The following is a 20,903-nucleotide window of genomic DNA, read 5'->3' on the forward strand; positions in this document are numbered from 1 at the left end:
GTTGGTAGTGAGGTAAATATGTTCCACACTCACATTCTCATTATCTTTATCTCAACCATTCCATACTTATCCTGGTTGTATATGCCATTAACAGATTGTTAGATTCCGCGACACGGTTGCAATGTTTGGATGCCACCCTGCGGTGAAGTCAAGGAACACCATGATGGCATGCGAGTTACTGCGGTAAACATAGATTTCATATTATTTTGGAAGATCTAAAATAACGAAAGAATTTTATGATACGCAGATGAATGGTGATCCATGTACGGGACTAACTGCGAGGCTTTACAGTGACTGGTTGTCCGTGTGCTTGCACAGACGGTGTCCTCGTCACCTTGTGAAAGGAATTGGAGTACATTCTCTGTCATCCACATAAATAGACGTAATAAACTAGGGTATGAGAGGCTTTAGAATCTAGTGTATTGTCACTATAATATGAAGTTACGAGAAAGGCTGCTCTGCGCGGAAGGAAGGAAAAAAGCGAAGGAAGACCCACTGGACTAGATGACGGTCGGACAACATGCATATGTCAAGGATGAGGAGGATGACCCAGTTTACCAGCGGGTTAGGTCAAATGACTTGGATACCTCAGATGGGCGACCAAGGCCACATGTTGTGGCGTAAGCTGAGACACAAGGGATTGATGTTGATGCACAAGTGGAGCAACAAAGGTCTTCTGATGAAGCATTCGACCCATTGACGAGGAATCCAGAAGGCAACCGACGACAGTCACTATCACGCGGGACACATGGCGGGGAGACATTGTCTTACACCGAGACTGAGTCAGGAGTGATGCGAGGAATGGGTCCGATGATGATGATGGCGGCGATAAGAGTGACGATGACTCTAATAACAGTAAAGATGATAATGATGATGATGGCAACGGGGATGGTGGCGGCACGAGTGGGAGTCAAGATAAGAGGCCTCTTAACCCTTTCACCAGGGAGGAGAATTTCGATCATTTCACGCAGGACCCTGACTATCGTTCTTGTTCAGGAGAACCACGACCCCGTCTTATTTACAATAAGACATACAATCGTCAAAAGCTACTGCAGAAAAAGCAGACTCAGAAACTTTCAGATTTTGAGGAGTTGCTCGTAAAATGCATGAGGGACACAAGCGTTCGTGACAGGCGAGGTGACTCTAGATTTGGATCACGGACGAGGGAGGGGAGCTCGAGTTACAGGCCATAATATGAATCTAGATCATAAACACAAGAGAGTAGGTCGAGTTCTATGCCACAGTATGGGCATGGATATGGACCTAGTGGATATGCGGCAAGTGACTCCAGCAATTACGGCACATAATTTTTCAACCATGGTCAAGAGTTCACTTCTGCATATGGGCAGGGATATGAGCAGCAGTATGGATATGGTCAACAATATGGATACCAAGGAGCTTCATATGTGCCCTTCCCAGATCCATATCAGTTACAGACTGTGATGATTACGCAGTACCCATGGATGGGCGTATTGATTCAATTCGAAGAGGATAAGTACCTGTGTTATGTCAAGGAGTATCTTAACTAGTACCACTCTACTATGACCTGGGCACAATATTGTCGATTTGTAGAGCAACAGTATTATTCCCAGCCCCGTCGAGATGGAGATGATGATTATGAGCCACCGTGCAACTATGTGGGTCCAGGCCACAACCAATCCCCACCATTGATATGTATATTTATCAATTTTTACTTCTTATTTTGCTTTTCAATGAATTGGTTGTGTTTCATATGTCTTTGATACATTTATAAATGTTATGCATTCAATATAAATATAGTTACATTAGTTCAGTTAAACATCGCATAGCTTAAGACCCTATACAAAGGAAATTTATTATGTGCACCTTTTTTTTGAGATGTTATGATTTAAAAGTGTGTATCAAGGGCTTGTTTAACAATCCTTGAAGTTTCATTAAAAAATTCAACAATTTTCCCAATGTTTCCCCTTGTTTCCCAAAAAGCGCGATAAATTATGCAATACAAACGATATATCCTGTGCGATAACCGATACGTATCTGTATCCCAAGGGTGCGATACATAGCGCGATACCTATATTTCGAACACTGGTCATGTTATGTGTGAAAAAGATCAGAATCGAATGCATCATGACGGGAGCACTGATTAGGGTTTAAAAGCCTTAAAAGAGGACGAGAGGATGATCTAAAAGGAAATGAATTGAGTGGGGAGAAGGGATAGGAAAGGTCATTCACTTATTGGGGATAAAGCCTTCGATAGCAATTACTGGAGAAACATGATTTGTAGGGCCAACCAATAGCTTGGGCAAGGCTATGATGATAATGATGATGTCTATGTGTATCTATCTATCTGTGTGTGTGTTGCTTGGACAAGGCTATGATGATCAATGATGTCCATGTGTATCTATCAATCAATAGATCAATCTTTATGTGTGTCTTGTTAAGAAACTCCACCTAGTAACAGGTGGCAGCAGGTCCCGAGCCTAGACAAAGGAGGGTAGGTGTAAGGTGTGCAACCACTTGCTGCACTATTGACAATCAATCACAAGAATTCCTATTTCGGATCTTGCGAGTTTAGATACAATATCTAAAAAAACTGACCTCAGATAGGGAAGGCTCCAATGACACACAGATGTAGACATACAAAAACACAATGATGGACCCAATGCTTAAATTGATGGGGGTGACTGTAAACCTTCCCTCCTTCCACCTCCCTCTACAGTACTTTAAATTGACACGGAGGCCAAGTGTTCCAAATCGGTTATGTAATGGTAACAGTCATAACCATTATGTGTTACGGGGTCGAAACGGCCGTTACAGAAAAAACAGAACGTAACGGTCCTGTAACGGTCCTGTAACAGTTTTTTCAAAAAATAAAAAAGGGTCGTAACAGCCGTAATGGCCCGTATCATAATGGTACCGGTGGCGGCCGTTACGGCCACCGTTACTGTTTTGGAACACCTTGCACGGAGGAGCGTCTGCTGTTTTAACAAACCATATATCAAATTGTTAAGATCATCTACCAAAGTTCTTTGGAATCATAAGCAATCCATGGTGCAGCCTATTGTATAGATGATAAAAGATGATTTGGACTTATTGGGTTTCCCAACTAGATTTTAACTGCCAATTTTTCATGTGATTGATCGGAAGTTAGGACCATCTGATAAGTGTCATTTTTGCATCATGGCTTGCCAACAGTGGTATGGAACAAACGGATAGTCCATATTGATGATTGCATGTCATGTGCATCATTTAGAAGCTCTTGGGGCCATTGGTAACAACCCCATGAAGATGGGAGACGCTGGTATTCCCCTACATATGTGTGTCCATGTGCGTGTGTGCGTGTGCATGTGTGCGTGAAATATGTGTAGATAGAATTATCTATGATGTTTGGATAGCAAATAAGTCCACAACTCACTTAGTTTTAACGGCTCCAAAGAGACCCTTGCAGGAATATAGAAAATATGACAGAATATTCTGAGCTATAGATAACTTCAAATTGAAACTGAAGCAGAGATATACCTCTCTCTCATGGGAACACATGGACAGTTCCAAAATCCTTGCCGTGCCTCAGCAGGCTTGTCATCATAATGCCTGGAACATGGTTTCACATGGCATACGATGAAATCACTCCTTGGTTCGTTGAGTAGCTGGGAACTTACAAAACAAAATACCAAAATTTCTATTCAAGCATGTGAGAAAATGTTTACCTGCAAGGGCACAATGGGGCTCCCAATGCATCTTTGTGGTCAGCCAATCCCTGTTTGAGTTGCAAAATAAATTGCTTTTCTAACCACAAAATATTGAAAATTATTATTGAATTACAAATTCAATAGAATATTTTTTGTTCTTTTTAGTTTTTTGTTGCTGCTTTTTTTTTTTCTTTTTCTCTTTTTGTGTGTGTGTGTCTATTGCTTGTACTGTATTAAAATTTGAAACAAACTCATTTTGGATATAATTTTATCACTTATGGTCAACAACGCTCCCTTTAACAATGGAAAACCATTATGGATAGGTTTTTTTGTAATGTTTTGAGTTCTAAATCTGCAATGATTTGTCTTTTAACAACTCCTAAAGATTTATTGAAAAAATTCCACCAATTTCGGAAGTTCCCCCAATGTCTCCCTCAAACTATGGAACCATAAACGAGATCTATGATATTTTTCCGCATTATTTCCCATTCTCGAAGGTGCGATATTTGTGACAACATTGATTGAGAGTGATGCAATCGTCCCACATCCCACATGTGCACACTCCGCATGTGTGTACAAGAAAAGGACCACCTTCCTTTTTTAGCTCATAACCACTTTCCTTTTCTTTCAAATTCTATAGCCTTTATTACAAATTGTAAAGTTTGATTATAAATAGCGTCTATGGCCTATGGAATAAGACAAGCTGGTTAATATTCTCTATATGGAATTCTCTTATTTTCTCTATGGTAGCTGTTGAAGGGAGGGGAGTGGTCTCCAGTTCAAGACTAGAGGACTGTTGAGCTTGCTCACAATCTTGCATTTGTGATCTCTAGCATTCGGCTAGAGGATTGTTGGGTCTTTTCCCGCAATCTCTTTCTTTTCTTATTGATTTATTTGCTTTCCCTTTCAGGTTTGCATCAAATTGGTATCAAAGCAAGTTTTCCTCTTAGGAAAACTAGAAGAAGGTAATTTTTTTCATCTCAACCTTTCATCTTTCCCCTTCATCCATCTTTCATATTCTTTTCTTTCCTTTTTTTCCAATCTTAAAATCACCAAACCCTAACCCTAAAAATATATATTAAAAAAAAAAAAAAAAAAAAAAAAAAAACCTCTTCGCCCTACCACATCCTAATCCCGTTCCAACATATCAATTCCTTGCCCTTCCACTCTTTCCTTACCAAAAAAAAAGGGGAGAGAGAAGAAGAAGAAAAAAATTATCGCATGCTTGGCCAAAGCCTATTGTCTTATGCGCCACACTAGAAGAGGGACAATTTACAATCCTGAGATGGCTATGCAACCTCAAGATGAAACTGTTACAACCTTGCAACAAGTGGTCGATTTGATCACAAAATGGGTGGATGACCTAAAGGCCCGTTCCATAGCCAGAATGAATGCTTTGAAAAGGACGTATTATTATTATCGAAAACGCAAACAAGGGAATCAATCCAGATTGCCAAACATCTATGGATGACCTTGATGGAGAATTGGAGTTCGGAAATGTTGACTCAAGGCATCCTGGTCGGAATGGTTCTAAGAAGAAGAATATGAGCCTGACTACGGGGCCCAACATCATCGTAATGCGCAATTAAGAGCCAGAGGGATGAACAACCTCCAACGGGATCATCCAATTTATCCCGAAGGAGGAAGGAATATTCGCACTTCAAATTCTGCCAAGCATGTCAAGATTGATATTCCAAATTACAATGGTAATTTAGATCCCAAAGTGTTCAATGACTGGCTAAAGTCAATGAAGCGATATTTTCGTTGGTACAAAATGGAAGAAGTTGTCGAGTTGCATTTTGCTACCTTGCAACTTAAAGGTGTAGCTCAAGACTCGTGGTACGCCATCAAAGAAGATCTACAATGGTGTGGCCTTACTCCCATAAGCAATTGGGAGAAAATGAAAACAAGAATGAAGCGAAGGTTTCTACTGCTAGATTACGAGACAACATCTTTTCAAGAGCTCCTCACACTTTGACAGGACAATCTGATCATGGAGGAGTACATATAGCGTTATTATGACTTAGTCATTTGGTGTCGCTTAACGGAAACTAGAAGATTACAAGTGGCGCATTATTGTAATGGGCTACGGTTCGAGATTCAAAGAGAGTTGATAATTGTTTGGCTTAACAGCGTAGACGAGGCATATCAAATGGCTCGAAAAGTGGAGCAAAAGTTGGTGATAAGGTTCGATAACCCTCAAGGTGGGGGCTATGCATCCACCTGTCCCACTACTAGTGGCTCCACTTCGCGCTCACAACCATTCGTGCCCCGCGCTAACTTACCTCGGGATTACAAATTGGTCAGAACTCAGCCCAATCCGCTTCCAATCCTCTTCTCCGAAATGATGATACAAAGGGAAAGTCTGTTGCAGTAACGCAAGGGAGGTTGACCAACAATTGCTTTAAGTGTGGTGCTAGTGGACATTATGCGATTGAGTGACCCCCTCGCAATCTCCATTTTTATGAGATAAAAGACTTCATTACAAACCAAGTGGAAGTTGAACATGCAAATGATCCAGAAGATGATGAGCAGGAACTTGAGGAAGGCCTCGATGGCCTAAATGAAAACGAGTTATCATTGGTGGTTAAAAGGATTCTGACAGCACCAAAGGAGGAGGCCCAAGAAGACTGGTTGCGAACGAATAGTTTCCATACACGAGTATTGTGTGGTGGAAAGGTTGTCAAGGTCATTATTGATGAAGGTAATAGCATGAACATCATCTCACAAAGCGTGGTGGACAAGTTGAAACTGAAGCCTCAAACGCATCCCAAGCCATACAAGATTGCGTGGGTGAATGACACGTTCATCCCTGTGACTAAGAGGTGCTTAGTCAACTTCTCTCTAGGTCGTTATGAAGAATCACTTTGATGTGACATCATTCCAATGAAGGTCACACATATATTACTAGGGCATCCGTGGATATACGACAGGAATATAACTCACAAGGGTTGCAAGAACACATGAAACTTTATATACAAAGGAAAGCCCATTACTCTTAAACCCTATGAAGTATGATGAATTTGAAGAGGCAAAGTCGGCTTCCACAGTGTTGAGTATGGCCCGATTCGTGGAGGAGAGTCGTGAACGTGGAATCACGTATGCTCTTGTAGGATGCAAGACCGATCCAGTTGATAATGTTGTTATTCAACCACTTGAGATTATGGACATTCTGTCCCAATTTCAAGATTTGGTCCATGATGAACTACCAAGTGAGCTCCCACTCATGCACAACATTCAGCATACAATTGATTTGGTACTTGGAGTGCCATTACCAAATCTTCCAACATATTGAATGAACCCAACAGAGCATGCAAAGCTTCGTTGACATGTGGAAGAATTGTTAACAAAAGAGTTCATTCGTGATAGCCTCGGCCCATGTGTTGTGCCGGCGTTGCTGACACCAAAGAAGGATAGCAGTTGGCAAATGTATGTTAACAGTCGCACCATCAACAAGATAACAATAAAGTACCGCTTTCCCATTCTGCGCCTAGATGACATGCTGGACATGCTGGTGAATGCTACAATTTTTTCGAAGATTGATTTGCGAAGTAGGTACCACAAGATAAAAATTCGTCTCGGAGATGAATGAAAAACTGCTTTCAAGACAAATGATGGATTGTGTGAATGGCTAGTTATGCCCTTTGGCTTGACGAACGCACCTAGCAGGCTAGCACATTCATGCGGGTGATGACGCAAACTCTACGACCATTCATGGGCAAGTTTGTTGTCATATACTTCGATGATATCCTCATCTATAGTTGTTCACGACAAGATCATCCAGACCATCTTCCCCAAATGATGAGAGTATTACGTTATGAGAAACTCTACATCAATTTGAAGAAGTGTACCTTCATTAGTTCTAGCATGGTTTTTTTGGGGTACGTTGTTTCAGCAAAGGACGTGAAGGCTGATTTAGAAAAGATAAGGGCCATTGTTGAATGGTCTACTCCCATAAACATTCATGAGGTTCGCAGTTTTCATGGGCTTGCAATATTTTTTCAAAGGTTTATTTGGAACTTTAGTTCCATCATGGCGCCAATTACTGAATGTATGAAGTCCAACCCATTTGAGTGGATTAAAGTAGCAACAAAGGCATTTTAAGAAATCAAGCAGAAAATTACAGAGGCTTCAGTTCCATCATGGCGCCAATTACTGAATGTATGAAGTCCAATCCATTTGAGTGGATTAAAGTAGCAACAAAGGCATTTTAAGAAATCAAGCAGAAAATTACAGAGGCTTCAGTTCCTAGACTTCCTGATTTCGGAAAATTGTTTGAAGTTGCCTGTGATGCATTGCACATAGGCATAGGAGATGTCCTCAACTAGGAAGGACATCTAGTGGCCTTTTTCAGTGAGAAACTCAATGAGGCACGAAAGAAGTATTTTACATACGATGTGGAGTTTTATGCTATTGTACAAGCTCTAAAGCATTCGCGTCATTACCTCATTCATCGAGAGTTTGTGCTCTATTCTAATCACGAGGCATTACGTTACTTGAATTCTCAGAAGAATTTGAGTGCTAGGCATGCTAAGTGGAGTGCTTCTCTTCATGAGTTCACATTCAACCTAAAACATCGCGCCAGTATTGAAAATAAGGTAGTGGATGCCCTCAATCGAAAATCACACATATTGTCTACCTTATCAGTTTTTGTTATTGGGTTTGAAGAACTTAAACGATACTATGCCACAAATGATGGTTTTGGTAAGGTATTTTCAGCACTCATTTCCGGTGCAGGCACCAAGTACCTAATGTATAGCTTGCACAATGGGTACTTATTCTTCGATATAAGGTTGTGCTTTCCTAAGAGTTCCTTACGAGAGCTTCATTCAGGTGGCTTGGGTGGTCACTTTGGTACCAATAAAATGACAACCCTGGTCGGGGACCGTCTCTACTAGCCAAGTCTAAAGAAAGACGTCAGGATCGTTGTTCGTCAGTGTCGAGCGTGTTAGTTGAGTAAAGGTAGCAAGCATAATACTAGTCTTTATACGCCATTACACGTGCCAAATGCTCCATGGGAAGACATTAGTATGGATTGTCTTCGGATTGCCTAAGACTCAACGTGGCTATGACTCTATTTACATTGTGGTTGACAGGTTTTCGAAGATGGCTCATTTTGTCCCTAGTAAGAACACATTAGACGCCATGCACATCGCCAATATTTTCTTTAAAGAGGTGGTTTGTCTACATGGTGCTCCCAAAACTATTGTATCTAATCATGAAGTCAAGCTTATTAGCTACTTTTGGCGCACCTTGTGGTCAAACATGGAAACTAGTTGAAATTCTCGAGTGCGTATAATTCGCAAGCAAATGGGCAGACTAAAGTCGTAAACCATAGCCTTGGGAATCTACTTCGATGTCTGGTTGGTGATCATATCAGCTCATGGGACATCGTATTACTATAAGCTGAGTTTCCTTATAACAATTCTATGGACCTCACTACGGGACTCTCTCCTTTTGAAATTGTGACCGGAATGCAACCGCGATAACCTATCGATTTAATCCCACTTCCTAGTGTGACTCGATCGAGCTAGGACGTTGAAGCTTTTGCACAGCATGTTAAGGAGATACACGAAGAAGTTAGGCAAAAGATCACCCTTAGTAATGAAAATTACAAGGGCTATGTAGATGTTCAACGACGCTCTGCACAATTCCAAGAAGGAGATAAGAGTCATGATGCGACTTAAGCATGAGCGGTTTCCAACAGGCTCTTATACAAAGCTCCAAGCTAAAAAGGTAGGCCCTTACCACATTTTGAAGAAGCTAGGTGATAATGCATACCTAATCAAGCTACCACCTGAAATGAAGATCAGCCCCATTTTTAATGTAGAAGACCTTACAATTTATCTTAGGCATCACGTGATGCAGGACATGGAAATTAAACATGATATGCAAAAAAAATTCAGGCTTAAGATCATACTAAATTAGAAACAATCACACAAATTTCCACAGCCCACATAAAATCAAGCACTCAATCAAGGGGAATCTATGCGGGTCTAGGCCTATACATGTTAGGACTGGATCAATAAAAATTATAAACCAAACAATACTCAAAGGAGAGTAAATTCATCCACACATGCACAAAAATATTTCCCCAATCTAAGGGATTCACGGATTTCAATTCGGGGAACCCTAGGGTTTCAAAAGGGCATGGAAATAGGGATTTAAGACAATCTAGGGTTAAAGTTAGGGAAATCAGGTGAGAGAGAAGCGAAAGAGAGGAAAGAGAGAACCTGAAACTGATCCCGCATGTATGGACAGCTAACCCACCTGACGCACATGCGCTGGTGGTGGCCCGCACATGTGTGGGGCCCACAAATCAAAAAAAGGCCAGCTTAGCCCTGGTCAGCCAGGGGTGGGCCACCTTCCCTCCGAGTTTTAGGCCAAAGGGATGATCAGTTTGATCACGGTGCTCCGCCGAAGTTTCAGCCCTCCGAGTTCTAGTACTAGATCGTTTAGAATAGCGGGCTACGATCATGAGAACCCATGGTGGGATTCACATGACGATCGGGTCCACTCCAAGGGACCAAAACGCAGTCCTCTAGCTAGGAGGTCCTCCCTGGACGTCGTTATCGATCCAGATCGACGGTGGGGTCCTCCTCCTTGCATACGTGCGTAGGAGGGCGTGCGTGTGCGCGTGACATCCCCATCAACTCTCTCCGACTGCGAAGATTTCGCCACTGGCAAAATAAAACTCCTAAACCGCTTCAAGATGTCAGGATCAAGTCTCTGAAGTTCTTCCTTAGTGAGCCACGTACTGTTTGAAGCTGGGCGTGACTTTCACTTAACCAGAAACTTTTGAAATCCGTTGTCCATCGTTAATACTACGGGAAGGGTAGGTATGAGAGGTAGAAGCTGGGAAGATGGGTCAAGACGGGTAAGTATAGGAGGTAGAGGCTAGGAAAATGAGTCGGGAAGGGTAGGTATGATACGTAGTAGTTGAGAAGATGGGTCAGGACAGGTAGGCATGGACGTAGTAGCTGCGAAGATAGGTCAAGCTGAGTAGGTATGGGAGGTAGAGGCTGGAAAAATGGGTCGGGAAGGGTAGGTATGGGACATAGAGGCTGGAAAGATGGGCCGGAAAATGGCCATGGATCAAGGGAAAAGTCTGGAGAATCAGGTGGTTAGGTGAAAGGCTGAACAATGCATTAGTGGCCCTCTGAAATGCAACTAGATCCTCCACATTGAATGTAAAACTAATTCCCATGGAGGGTGGAAGATCTACCACATACACATTGAGACCGTTTCGTTTTATAATTTTGAATGGTCTAGCGCTACTCACGTGTATTTTACGAATGACTCCCTGAGGATACTGCTCTGGCCTGATGCAGACCATCATAGAGCCCCTTTCATTGAGTTCCTTAAAATGATTATGTTGATCTGCAGAAAGTGTGTAATGTTCATTACTAGTAGTAATCTCTCACCTGATTTCTTGATGCAATGAATGAATGTGACACGCAAAAGACTCTGCAGACTTTGATGACCTATGGGACAGACATAGGGACAAGATCAATAGATTTCTTAAGTTTATAACCAGTAACAACTTCAAAAGGACTTAGACCTGTGGACCTATTGACAGAACTATTAAATGCAAACTCGGCTATAGGTAGTATGGTGTCCCACATCCTAGTGTGTTGTATATTCCTCATAGGGGAAAACTCATTCAGTAGATCATTAGGAAAGGCATCACGAAACTCATCCACTATCGAAATGGCCTCAGTGGGTAACTCTACACTAACCTCTAGTGCACTCCCTCTAGCCACAAGGTCGTACATGTTGTACCACTCAAAATAGTGGTCCATGCATGCCAACCAATTTAGAAAAGCTTTAGGGTCCAAGTGGTCATCAAACGTGGACACATTTACTCTAACTCCTTTGAGAAGTTGTGTATTGGGGTTATAGTAGTATTGATGTCCATCACGGGGTGGGTGCACAGGTGTGTGCCCATAACCGATTCCTTAGCCACCTCCATTCCTTGGTCTATCCTCCTGATCACCTGCCTGAGATTGGGCATCTTCCCCAATAGTGGGGTTTGCCCTGGTGAAGGTCTCTAGTTGAGTAATACGCACATCAAGCTGCTCGAAGCGTTGGTCCATATGTTATTCCAAGCGCTTACCCAAAGACTCAAACTGTTGGGTCAGCTTGTTCATTGACTCTTGCAATTGATACATGTTTAGTGTAGGGTGCAAGCCAAAACCACGACCCGAACGTGTGGGCATACAACTACTAACACAACTTAAGGACCTTCTAATACGACTATATGCACCTAGATGGGACTAAATGCTCCTATACGACTCTATATAGGGAAAATGACCCAATACTACTCAATTTTCAGCAACGTATTTGCCCAAAGAATCTGTCAACAGAAAATTCAGCAAAGGGATATGGGGATTTTCTGATAGCAGAAAATTCAACAGCTTATATCAGGAATTATGAACCTCTAAACAGATCTATATAATGATACTTGATGTATAATGGACACAAATAAACTAAACCCTAAACACGCAATGCATTCCCCTATAAAAACCTTGTGCTCTGTTATCAAATTTGTTGCAGGACATGGAAATTAAACATAATATGAAAAAAAAAAAAAAAAAAAATCAGGCTCAAGATCATACTAAATTAGAAACAATCACACAAAATTCCACATCCCACATAAAGTCAAGCACTCAATCAAGGGGAATCTATGCGGGTCTAAGCCTACACATGTTAGGACTTATTCAATAAAAATTATAGACCAAACAATACTCAAAAGAGAGTAAATTCATCCACACATGCACGAAAATATTTCCCCAATCCAAGGGATTCACAGATTTCAATTCGGGAAACCCTAGGGTTTGGAAATAGGGATTTAAGACAATCTAGGGTTAGGGTTAGGGAAATCAGGTGAGAGGAGCGAAAGAGAGGAAAGAGAGAACCTGGAACCGATTCCGCACGTGTGGACAACTAACCCGCCTAATGCACATGTGCTAGTGGTGGCCCGCACGTGTGTAGGGCCCACAAATCAGAAAAAGGCCAAGTTGGCTCTAGTCGGCCAGGGGTGGGCTACCTTCCCTCCAAGTTTTAGGCCAAACGGATGATCGGTTTGATCACAGTGTTCCACCGAAGTTTCAGCCCTCCTGCATGGCCAAATTCCGAAATTTTGTTGTAGGGGGAGAATTGCTGCCAAAGGATGATGGATTTGATGATTGGGTGGTCGTAAGAGATGGTGGATATTGATGGTAGGACATGGGGGCGACTCGAGATGGGTGTGGCTTCGCACCACGGTAGTTAGTCCTTCGAAGAAGAGGGTTTCGCACCCCATTGGATTTCCACAACTCAGAGAATTAGAGAAGCAGGAAAACGTAGAATTTTATTCATCATATTCATTGAAAAAAAAACCTACAAGGGGTGTTTATTTATAATAAAACCCTATATCCCAAAACTCGCGCCATGTGCGCAATCGATTACTTAGAGATGAAGTAACCACAAATAACAACTAATCAAAGCAATCTAAACTGTCCATGATGTTCCTAATAACAAAAATAACCAAAACTCTAAGTATTAGATCGTTTAGAATAGTGGGCCACGATCATGAGAACCCATGGTGGGATTCACATGACGATCGGGTCCACTCCAAGGGACTAAAACGCAATCCTCTAGCTAGGAGGTCCTCCCTGTACGTCGTCATCAATTCAGATCGACGGTGGGGTCCTCCTCCTCCTTGCGTACGTGTGTAGGAGGCGTGCGTGTGCACGTGATGTCCCCATCATCATGCAAACGAGAGCACGGAAGAACAAGCTATCCAAATACTTGACGTACCACGCCAGCTCGAAGAAATCATTGAGGACGTGTTGGATGATCAGATAGTTTCCACATCCCAAGGGGGGTATCAGAAGTTTCTTGTCAAATGGAAGGGCCGACCAAGGTCCAACAACACATGGATTTCAACAGAGGATTTCAGGTGCATCAACCCATAACTCTATGAGGAGTACATTGCCATTAACTCAACAGAGCCGAGTTTTTTCAAGCCGGGTAGAATTGATGCAACTGTCCCACATCCCACACGTGCACGCTTCGTACGAGTGTATAAGAAAAGGACCACCTTCCTTTTTTAGCCCATCACCACTTTTCTTTTCTTTCAAATCTCTAAATTATGAAATTTCCTCTTTCTTTCATATCTTTATTTTAGGCACAGAATAATTTTAAATATTTTCTTGTCTAAGTATCTTCATTTTAGGGATTTTCTTAATTATAATGCCTTGTTATTTAGGTGATGTCCTATTTTCGCAGATTTTTAGATTCCATAGCCTTTATTACAGATTGTAAGGTTTGATTATAAATAAGGCCTATGTCCTATGGAATAAAACAAGTTGGTTAATATTCTCTTTATGAAATTCTCTTATTTTTTCTACAATAGTTGTTAAAGGGAGGGGGAGTGGTCTCTAGTTCAAGACTAGAGGACTGTTGAGCTTGCTCACATTCTTGCATTCGAGATCTCTAGCATTCGGCTAGAGGATTGTTGGGTCTTTTCCCACAATCTCTTTCTTTTCTTATTGATTTATTTTCTTTCCCTTTCGGGTTTGCATTAGAGAGCTTCTTGATTTTGCTTTCTCCCCCTCTGAAAGTAGCACTTTCTTCCTTCAGGTTGATGGATTAGATTTCCCGAAGAATAGAGTTCTTCCTATTACCCACGAGTTTGAAGTGTAGCTTTTTTCCAATCTTTGATAAAAACTTTTAGGTCATAAAGTACCTTGAAGGTCCTTATAAATTCCCATGAAGCAAATCATCAAGAACAAGCTCCTAATAATTTCCCATTAAGCAAATGATCAAGAAAATTCATTCCGTGAAAGCATATTATGCAAGTCATATGAACATTTCACAACAGAGTTTTAATGACCCCGCCACGTCAAAGACACTATGAAGCAGCTCCTTTCTTTCATAGGTGACCTTTGCAATCATAACATATCACAGAGGGACATAATGTTGCCGATTACATTTTAGCCTATTCATAGGACTCCTAGCTTTTCTACTTGACAAAGGACCTTTCGGCTCCATGGATTCTAGAATACACCTTTACGGTTGCAGAACTTCAGTATTAATATACCCTTTAACTCTTCTTAGAACACTTCTTAGATCAGTTTAGGACCGGTAGAAAGAAGCAGATACTAGAATTAGAGGCAAAATTGACAATTTTATTTAAGGGAAAGGTGGATTACATTACATAGCATCATAAAAACAAAGGTTGTAGTTCTCTTCATAAAGCTTGACTAAGAGACCTAAGAATTTGGTAAGTAATTAGAGAGTAGAGAGTAAAAGAACAATGAAGTGCTTCAACTGAAGTACAACATTCAGATATATCATGTATGAAATGTGCACTAAGCACATTCTCATGGTACAAAATGTTCAAACCTCATAGATAATATGAATGCCACTCATGTCACACAGCTTCATCAATAACATGAATGTACAAATAACCAGCAAGCTATCTACCTTGATAACAACAGACGTAACTCCTTTATCAACACAGAAATATGTCCCTGAACGACGTGCATACTGCTCTGAGAACTTCCTCATTATCTCAACAGACTTCTCTGAAGGCTCCACTGAACATATCACACAAATCACCAAGTTCAGCATATTGTTACAGCGATGTATATCAATTAGAACAGGATTATCTGTGAGGTTTTTAAAATAAAAATAAAAAATCAAACTAATAACTAGGGTTAGATTTCTGTTCTTTATTGACATTCAAGAACTGAAAGACAATTTCATTACACTATCCTGCCCACACTACAAACTTTTACAATCATCTTGAAATTACAATTTGTGAAGTTACGAGAAGATATGTAAGGGGGCATTCCTGTCTGATGTAATTTTCACAGTCACTGTGCATTTTTTGCTCTCATGAATAAAGGATATACAGGTACTGTGAACAGCAACACCCCTTCCCAGTTAAGTTCCCTCCTTGAGCACACACTAGCATTACTGCCTGTTTTGGTACGGCTCCAATGGAACCCTTGTAGGTTGTTGCTCTCCCTTCTAATACCAATGTATCATCCTCTTGGCCTAACTCTAGAGGTCTTGTTAGGTTCTCCAGGCTTGACCTCAAGCACTCCACATGTTATCCTACCAGCCTTAGGTTGTTACATGATCATCTGCGAGCACACTTCCAATTCCATCAAGGTACAGTTTTACAGCATTCATAAACAGATAGGGGTTCCCTTCTGCATTCAACAATGCATTGCAGCACTGGTAACCTTCTCTACAAAATTCACCATGTGCTCTTCCTTTTGAGTCCTCTGCATCTGCCAGAGTAGGTTCGTGTGTCAGCTATGAGCATGACACTTGTTTTCCTTCACTCGCTCTATGGCCTTTTTTGCACTCGGACTCAGTTACCTTCAAGGGATCCTATGCTTTTACCTAAGATCTACACCTTACAGGATCAGCCATGTGTCAACTGTGACACCCTGAATGTCATAACATTCCCATATTTTGTATGCAACAATGCATTGCACCACAAAGGCACCCTGTCGAGGGGAGTTTTTGTCCAAAACACTTTTGTTCTTTTATTACTAGAATCTAAACAGCCTCCCTGGCCACTGCTTTTAGTCTCAACTACATGCCTTCATCCTACTAGAGTACTCTCAGGACCATTTAGTCCAAACAGGACTGCAATTAGATTTGGACAGCTAAACTTACCTTAAGAATAGCCCAGGTGCAAATTACTTTGGTTTAACAAGGAAAGAGTAGCTTACTAATATACCAGATGGGACCCTCAACAACACCATAGTGCTATGAGTCTCTACCCACTAGGCGACTACTGTTCCAATCCCTTTGCACTTCTGCATGAACACCCATGTGTTCCCAAATTCTCATAACCCTGTGCTATTCTGTGGGAGTGCATAAACATGCACACGTCTCACATAAGGATTCACACATAATCAGTCATCTTTGATGCCCTAAAGCTAGAAAACGCTTGATTATCATGCACACACTGCAAGCTTACTACGCAAGATGGATTCTTCGATTTTATATTTTAATCAAGGGTTTTCACGATGAGCTAACGTCTTGTAGTATGTCATGGATATCATCCCTGTAATTTAATGAAAACCTCCATGGGGGGGAATTTGTACAAGTTTGTGTTTCAATTCCTTGTGTTTTGTTTTCTTAGAGCAGAAAACACAAAAACATCAAACATTCATCTAATCATCACACTATTGTTGCATGGACATGTGCTGATCAGCCATAAATTGGCTTAAGAGCAACGATATGCAACAGTGCAATGGATGCAAGGTAGTTAATATATAATCACAAAGATAATCAAAAGTTATATGTTGACCAACTTGAGCTAGAAGGTAGCTCCTATACCACTCTATCAGAAATGATTGATTGCTTTATTACATCTATGATTTGGGATCTCCATACTCCTTGATCTAGTAGGCCTACTGAAGAAAACACCAAGAAAGTTGATAGGGTGCTTAATTAGCAAAAAAACTGAGTCAAAAAATTGTGCACTGCCAAGTTACTTTTTAGATGTTAGAAGAGAGATGTTTGAATGAGGTTAGCATTAGTATCTGTTGTCCAATACCTTTATATGCATGAGCGCATCTTTTTAAATTGAAAATATTACATATATAGGAGTGTTAATGTTAGTGGAAGCCCACCTTAATCTCTCTCCAATTTCTTCTAAATTGGGGAAGTAAAGGAGAGTTTGAATGCAATTAGGACACTGTTCACTGTTGACACAATAGAAGGGTTTCCAATAAAAGTTTGTTTAGGGTGGACATGTGTCTAGATTAAGGTTCGATGGGGTTTGGATCAGTGTTTACCATATTGGGTATCGCGTTACGTATTGTACCCTCGGGATACAGATACATATTTGTTATCACAAGGGATATATCATTTGTATCGGGTAATGTCTTGCACTTTTTGGGAAACATTGGTAAATTGATCGAATTTTTCAACAAAACTTCAAGGATTGTTAAAAAAGACCTTAATACACACTTTTAAATCATAAAATCATTAAAAAAAAAAAAAAAAAAAGTGCACATAATAGGTTTCCTTTGTATAGGGTCCTAAGATATGCGCTGTCTCACTGAATTGACGCAACTATAAAAATAATTTTTCTTTTTTTCAAAAAATCAGAAAAAAAAAAAATAATAATAATACATGAATCAGTATATCAAGCATTATACATGTTTGATTTTGTGTTTGGAGTGTAAGATTGCAACCAATTTGGGAGTACTTAGGAAAATTTTGAATTTTCCAAATTTCCCCTAAATTGAACCACTTGCCTCAATTTTTGAAATTAGAATGACCGTGATGATGATTTTATCAAACATTCCTAAATACTATGAAATTGGACTCAATAGATTGTTGCTAAAAGTGAAATTTCGAAAAAAAAATATATTTTTTTAATTATATTTTTTTATTTTTAATTAAAATTTGTTTTTATGAAAAATCACAAAAACTTCATGGATCAATAGATCAGGCATCATACATGTTTGATTTCGTGTTTGGAGATGTGTAAGATTGCAACCAATTTGGGAGAATTTGCAAAAAAAAAAATATTGAATTTTCCTCAATTTCCTCCAAATCGGACCACCAACCCTCAAATTTCAAAATCAAATGTTCAAATCCTTTTTTTTTTTTTTTTTTCATGCAAAACATGAAGAATCAAGAATTTCTAACCTTTTCACACTAATTTTGTATGATTTACAAAAAAAAAAAAAAAGAGGATTGAAATGCAAAAACACTAACCAAATGAGAACCGGCCCCAAATCTAGAAAAATATTGATTGTGCTTTAAAATCTAGGTTTCTCCCAAACGATTGCAAAGAATGGACCGAAATCCACCTACAATCTGTTTAGAAGAGAGAAGATTAAAGGAAAAACTACAAGAAAAAAGAAAAAAAAAAAAAAAAAAAACTGAGTTAGAAAGGGCTTTTGGAGGAAGTCCCTACGGTTCCTATTTGGTGTCAACGATATTTGTCGATATCAACAGATATCATCAACATGAAGGATTTTTTCAAAGGAAAGATTGTTGATATCTAGCAATACATTGTGATATCAGCGATATATTGCAATACTTTGACGATACATTGACCGATATCAGGGAATTAATATATTCCAAGCAAGTTTTAATCGATATTGTAAACATTGGTTTGGATGCATAGAACTAAAAGGGAGTTTGAATGTGATATGCCAGTACTTTTGTAGTGTATCACATTTGGCAGTGCTAAAGGCCGTGGATTGCACTTCTCCATTCCTTTCTGCATTTCTGCCAGTTTTTGCTTTCACTGCTAAAAAGAAAAGATACATTACAAGAAAGTGGATCCTCTTTTGGGTGTTTTTAGAAGACCTTCCACACCTCTCCCATGGCTCCCTCTGTTATTCATATATTTCTCAACTGGACCCCACCTAACGAACATATACAATATTGCAAATGTGTACCATTTTGGAACAAGTCCCGTGATCCACCTCTTCAATTTTCCTGGTGTGATTTTCTTTTCTTTTTTTCTCTTTCTTCTTCTTCTTCTTTTTTTTTTTGAAGATTATTTTCCTGGTGTGAATTGCCTGTTGTTTTGAGAAATAGTTACAGAAACTTGCCATCCAGACATTGAACTCATCTTAGTCAAGAATGGAAAAAAAAGAAGAAGAAAATCTCTTCGTAGGGATTGTCTTCGCAAGTTTTGTGAATCCATGCATCCAATTGGCCCCTAACAATTTTCCAAAGCCATCATGGAGAATGATAGCCTGTAAACACATATCAACGTCTTTGTTTCAATCCATAGCCATTTCCAAACAATCAAAAAAACAAGATCATTGAATATTGCTCTACGGACAGTGATCAGACATTGCAACGCTTGCAACTTCAACAAAATGATTTGTGGGAGTCAGTGGAAACGGAAAATATTCATTTAAAAAATTAATAAGAGAAACGTACAGAGAAAATTGGTTAACGGTGTGTTTTGTTGCACCAAATATCATGATATTTCATGATTAACCACTCTAATTTGATGATAAAGAAAACATTCTAAAAGAATTGGGTAATGATATATATTCCAATAGAGAAAACATTTATGGAATTACAAAAAGAAAAAAAGAAAAAGAAAATAAAACTAGGAAAGTGGTAGGCATACCTTGGGCTCGGATGGGATGGAGGGAACGTTTAGGGGTAGGTGTTAAGGTCGGAATGCCCACACTGTAAAAGGCCGCTTGCAGACTCATCTTCACGCAATGCAATGGGACCGACTGAAATGAAAACTCTCTCTCTCTCTCTGGTGTGTATGGGATATCTTCTATTTTTAAGGCATTGGACGCCACTCGTTATTCATTAACCTTCAAGGCCGGGATAACATGTCAATTCATGGAGGAAAACTTGCGCTGGGATGTAGACAGAGAGGAGAGGGAAGAAAACTCAAGCTTCTTCGGGCCATTCGCGCGAAGAGACTTCCAAAGGACGCGTTGTCGGTGGATCCCTTTCTGTGGGACCAACTTGATGTACGTTCCTTACATCCACGCTATCCATCCGCTTCGACAGCTCATATTAGGCGTGATCCAAAAATGAAGCAGATCCAAATCTCAGGTGGACCCTAGCATAGGAAACAGTTGTGATTAAATACCCACAGTTAGAAACCCCACGTGGTGGGAGTCAAAATTCCCGAGATCGAAAATTGGGCCGGTCGAGATAAGAAGGTGCGATAAAAAAATCGATGAAGACTTTACTCATCGAATGGTCCATACTCATCGAACATTTGGGTGGAGAAATTTACGACTGCAACCCCACCTTTCAACCACCGTCTTTTATAAACACTCCCAGACTTTACTTTCCTAAACTAAACCTTTATGTTTGGACATACTATTTGCTGACGAAAATAGTTCTGCAGGTGGCACCGTGAAATAAATAGCTATGGATTATTACCATAGCCAATGGAAAATATGAAATTTATTTAATGTTTTCCTATGGCTACGGTTTATGATTTCATGGTGTCCCCTAAATGCAAGGGTATTTTCATTTGCAAATAGTATGTCCGTACAGAATGGTTTAGTTTGGGAAAGTAAAGTTTGGGAGCGTTTGGAAAAGACAATGGGTAAAAGGTGAGATTTACAGTCGAAATTTCTCCCATGTGGGTGCACCCTCCAATGAGTGGACTGAACCAACTTCCGCCTTTTGGTGAGGGTACGTTCAAAAATGTGAGTCCCCACTTCATCTTCAAACGTCTCACAAGGAAGCGTTTCTACACAGGGAGAT

At 40.2% G+C, this 20,903-nt stretch overlaps 1 protein-coding gene across 2 annotated transcripts in view; it reads right to left on the reverse strand.

Moving 5' to 3' along the window:
• The window catches only part of LOC131255433 (ferredoxin-thioredoxin reductase catalytic chain, chloroplastic), a 43,786-nt gene extending 23,723 nt beyond the window's left edge, over positions 1-20,063 (reverse strand). The window contains exons 1-4 of one of the 2 annotated variants that reach the window (XM_058256141.1): positions 19,792-20,040; positions 15,141-15,253; positions 3,687-3,736; positions 3,499-3,570 (exon numbers count right to left, since the gene is read on the reverse strand). In XM_058256141.1, the coding sequence (XP_058112124.1) occupies positions 3,499-3,570; positions 3,687-3,736; positions 15,141-15,253; positions 19,792-19,879 (323 nt within the window). In that variant the 5' untranslated portion in view covers positions 19,880-20,040. Of the gene's footprint in view, positions 1-3,497; positions 3,571-3,686; positions 3,766-15,140; positions 15,254-19,791 lie in introns of those variants that run through there. The other variant, XM_058256142.1, reaches the window with a different exon arrangement.
• Between the last annotated feature and the right edge of the window lie 840 nt (positions 20,064-20,903).

The sequence above is a fragment of the Magnolia sinica genome, chromosome 9 (assembly GCF_029962835.1).
Source record: "Magnolia sinica isolate HGM2019 chromosome 9, MsV1, whole genome shotgun sequence".
Classification (NCBI taxonomy): Eukaryota; Viridiplantae; Streptophyta; class Magnoliopsida; order Magnoliales; family Magnoliaceae; genus Magnolia; species Magnolia sinica.